This window comes from Anoplopoma fimbria, chromosome 24 (assembly GCF_027596085.1).
Source record: "Anoplopoma fimbria isolate UVic2021 breed Golden Eagle Sablefish chromosome 24, Afim_UVic_2022, whole genome shotgun sequence".
Lineage (NCBI taxonomy): Eukaryota > Metazoa > Chordata > Actinopteri > Perciformes > Anoplopomatidae > Anoplopoma > Anoplopoma fimbria.
The window spans coordinates 1,078,300-1,080,998 of record NC_072472.1 but is presented as its reverse complement, the minus strand read 5'-3'; the positions used below and the strand labels follow the sequence as shown (position 1 = coordinate 1,080,998).

Genomic DNA, 2,699 nt, shown 5'->3' with positions numbered 1-2,699 from the left:
ACATGGGGCCCGGCTGGGCCCAGCCCAGAAAAGCTACATCGTGCCGCCACCCTGTGGGCCCACCACCCGCAGGGATAGGCATTGGGGTCGGGTGCAGTGTGAGCGGCAGGCTGGGGCGGGAACCTAGGCGAGCTGACCCCCGGCATCACAGACTAGCTCTAGGAACGTGGAATGTCACCTCTCTGGCGGGGAAGGAACCGGAGTTAGTGCGGGAGGTGGAGCGGTAGCAACTAGATATAGTTGGGCTCACCTCCACGCATCGATCCTAGACCAACTATACAGGATTTCAAGGCGCAGCCGGGGGGAGGAGAGTTTCCGGTTTGGGGACCTCAGAATCACATCCCTGCTTTTTGCAGATGATGTGGTTCTGTTGGCTTCTTCAGAACGGGACCTTCAGCACGCACTGGGGCGGTTCACAGCCGAGGGTGAAGCGGTCGGGATGAGAGTCAGTACTTCCAAGTCTGAGACCATGGTTCTCTGCTGGAAAACGGTGGATTGCACCCTCTGGGTTGGGAGTGAGTCACTGCCCCAAGCGAGGGAGTTCAAGTATCTCGGGATCTTATTCACGAGTGAGGGTAAAATGGAGTGGGAGATGGACAGGCGGTTCGGTGCAGCACCAGCATTGTACCGGACCGTTGTGGTGAAGAAGGAGCTGAGCCGTAAGGCAAAGCTCTCGATTTACCGGTCCATCTACGTTACAACCCTCACCTATGGTCATGAGCTTTGGGTAGTGACCGAAAGAATGAGATCCCGAATACAAGCGGCCGAAATGAGCTTCCTTCGTCGGGTGTCTGGGCTCAGCCTTAGAGATAGTTTGAGGAGCTCAGACATCCAGAGGGAGCTCGGAGTAGAGCCGCTGCTCCTTCGCGTGGAAAGGGGCAAGCTGAGGTGGCTCGGGCATCTGATCAGGATGCCTCCTGGACGCCTCCCTTTAGAGGTTTTCCAGGCACGTCCAACTGGTAAGAGGCCCCGGGGTCGACCCAGAACACGCTGGAGGCATTATATATCTCGTCTGGCCTGGGAACGCCCCAGTACGTCTGGAAGACCCTCCTTAGCTTGCTGACCCCGCGACCCGGCCCCGGATAAGCGGATGGAATGGATGGATGGATGGATGGATGGATGGATGGATGGATGGATGGATGCACATTTTCTACATGAATTAAATTATCTTTGTAATGTTAGCTCTTCATGGTTCTCTTCTGCAGCTTGATTAGATGCTGTCAGATTGATTCAAACAAGATACTTTAGATCTGAATAGGTGTTGACTTGATGGGGGGGAATAGCGTTAATGTGAGTTGATACAGTCACGTCTGAAGTCCTCAAATTTGTCACTCAAATGCACTAATTCTGCTTGTACTATAGAAGTAAAGTTGACTTACTTGCTTACATATGTTTAAACTGAGTAAGACATGACCTCTTATATGTAATAATAGGAGAGAGATTCCATTACCTATCATCAAGCTGTTAACCCCAATGACGCATGAAGGTGTCACATGGTTTGGGGCAGGGCAAAGCTGATATACATCGTTTGAGGGCAAGCAAACCCTGCAGACCGACTCTGCTTACATGGAAACAAGCACAGACTTGGATGGTGTTACTCAACGGGCATCTGTGTTAAATGATGTTGGATTTTCATCATTCTCACAACAGAAACAGGAAGAGATTTATTCTGCTTTTGTAAGACAATGATTTGAATTTTCTCGTGTCTTAAATGCTTCTCTGAAATGTCGTTTGCATCTCAACCTCAGACCAACATCACTGCTGGACTGCAGTATCAGGGGTTACTGGAAAGATTGATGCTGTCCACTCTGACAACATTACCATGCTGTGTGTTTCTCTTCATTAATGGGTTCATGTTGTTCACCTTGAGGAGCAAATTAGTGTTTCGTGAGACATCCCGTTTCATTCTTCTGTTTAACCTTCTTTGTGCGGACACTATGCAGATGGCACTGAGCCAGATAATGTACCTACTGTCTATTTGTAGAATAAGGCTGACATATCCTGTATGTGGATTTCTCGTCAATGTCCTCACTCTAACAAACAAAATCTCCCCTCTCACGCTGGTGGTGATGTCTCTGGAGAGGTATGTGGCTGTGTGCTTCCCACTGAGGCACACTACCATCATCACCATGAGAAACACAGCGGTGGCTATCTTTGTGGTTTGGTTTTTCAGTTCACTTAATATCCTCACACGAGTTATTCTAATGTTGGATTTTCCATTTGAAGACCTGGAGAGCCTGCAGATGAAAGACTTTTGTGGTGCACTTGTAATTTTTCTTGGGCCAATGTCTGAACATTATGATAATGCCTTCACTTATTTTCTCTTTGGATCAGCTAGTGTTGTAATCACTTCCACCTATATTGCTGTGATGATAGCAGCCAGGTCGGCCTCCACAGACAAAGCTTCAGCCCAAAAGGCTCGTAACACGCTGCTGCTGCATCTGGTGCAGCTGGGCCTCAGTCTCTCCTCAACTTTGCACAACTTGCTCCTTGTAACCTTCTCAAAATTTTTGACAAGGATAGAATTTGTGCGCATCCTGTATGTTTTTTATGTATTTTTTATTATTCTCCCCAAGTGTCTGAGTTCTCTCATCTATGGACTCAGAGACCAGACCATCCGATACGCCCTCCTGTACCACTTATGTTGTCGACTGACATCACAGCAAAGGCTGAAGTGTCACCCTAAGACACTTTGTTAA

At 48.5% G+C, this 2,699-nt stretch overlaps 1 protein-coding gene across 1 annotated transcript; it reads left to right on the top strand.

Annotated features, from left to right (window-relative positions):
- Positions 1-1,724: 1,724 nt before the first annotated feature.
- Positions 1,725-2,699, top strand: LOC129113815 (odorant receptor 131-2-like). The gene has a single exon (XM_054626292.1). It carries the CDS (start codon positions 1,725-1,727, stop codon positions 2,697-2,699), a length of 975 nt encoding a protein of 324 aa, XP_054482267.1.

What these genes read in the sequence shown, in the direction of transcription:
- LOC129113815 (XM_054626292.1), top strand. Translation starts at nt 1,725, where the DNA reads ATGTCGTTTGCATCTCAACCTCAGACCAACATCACTGCTGGACTGCAG.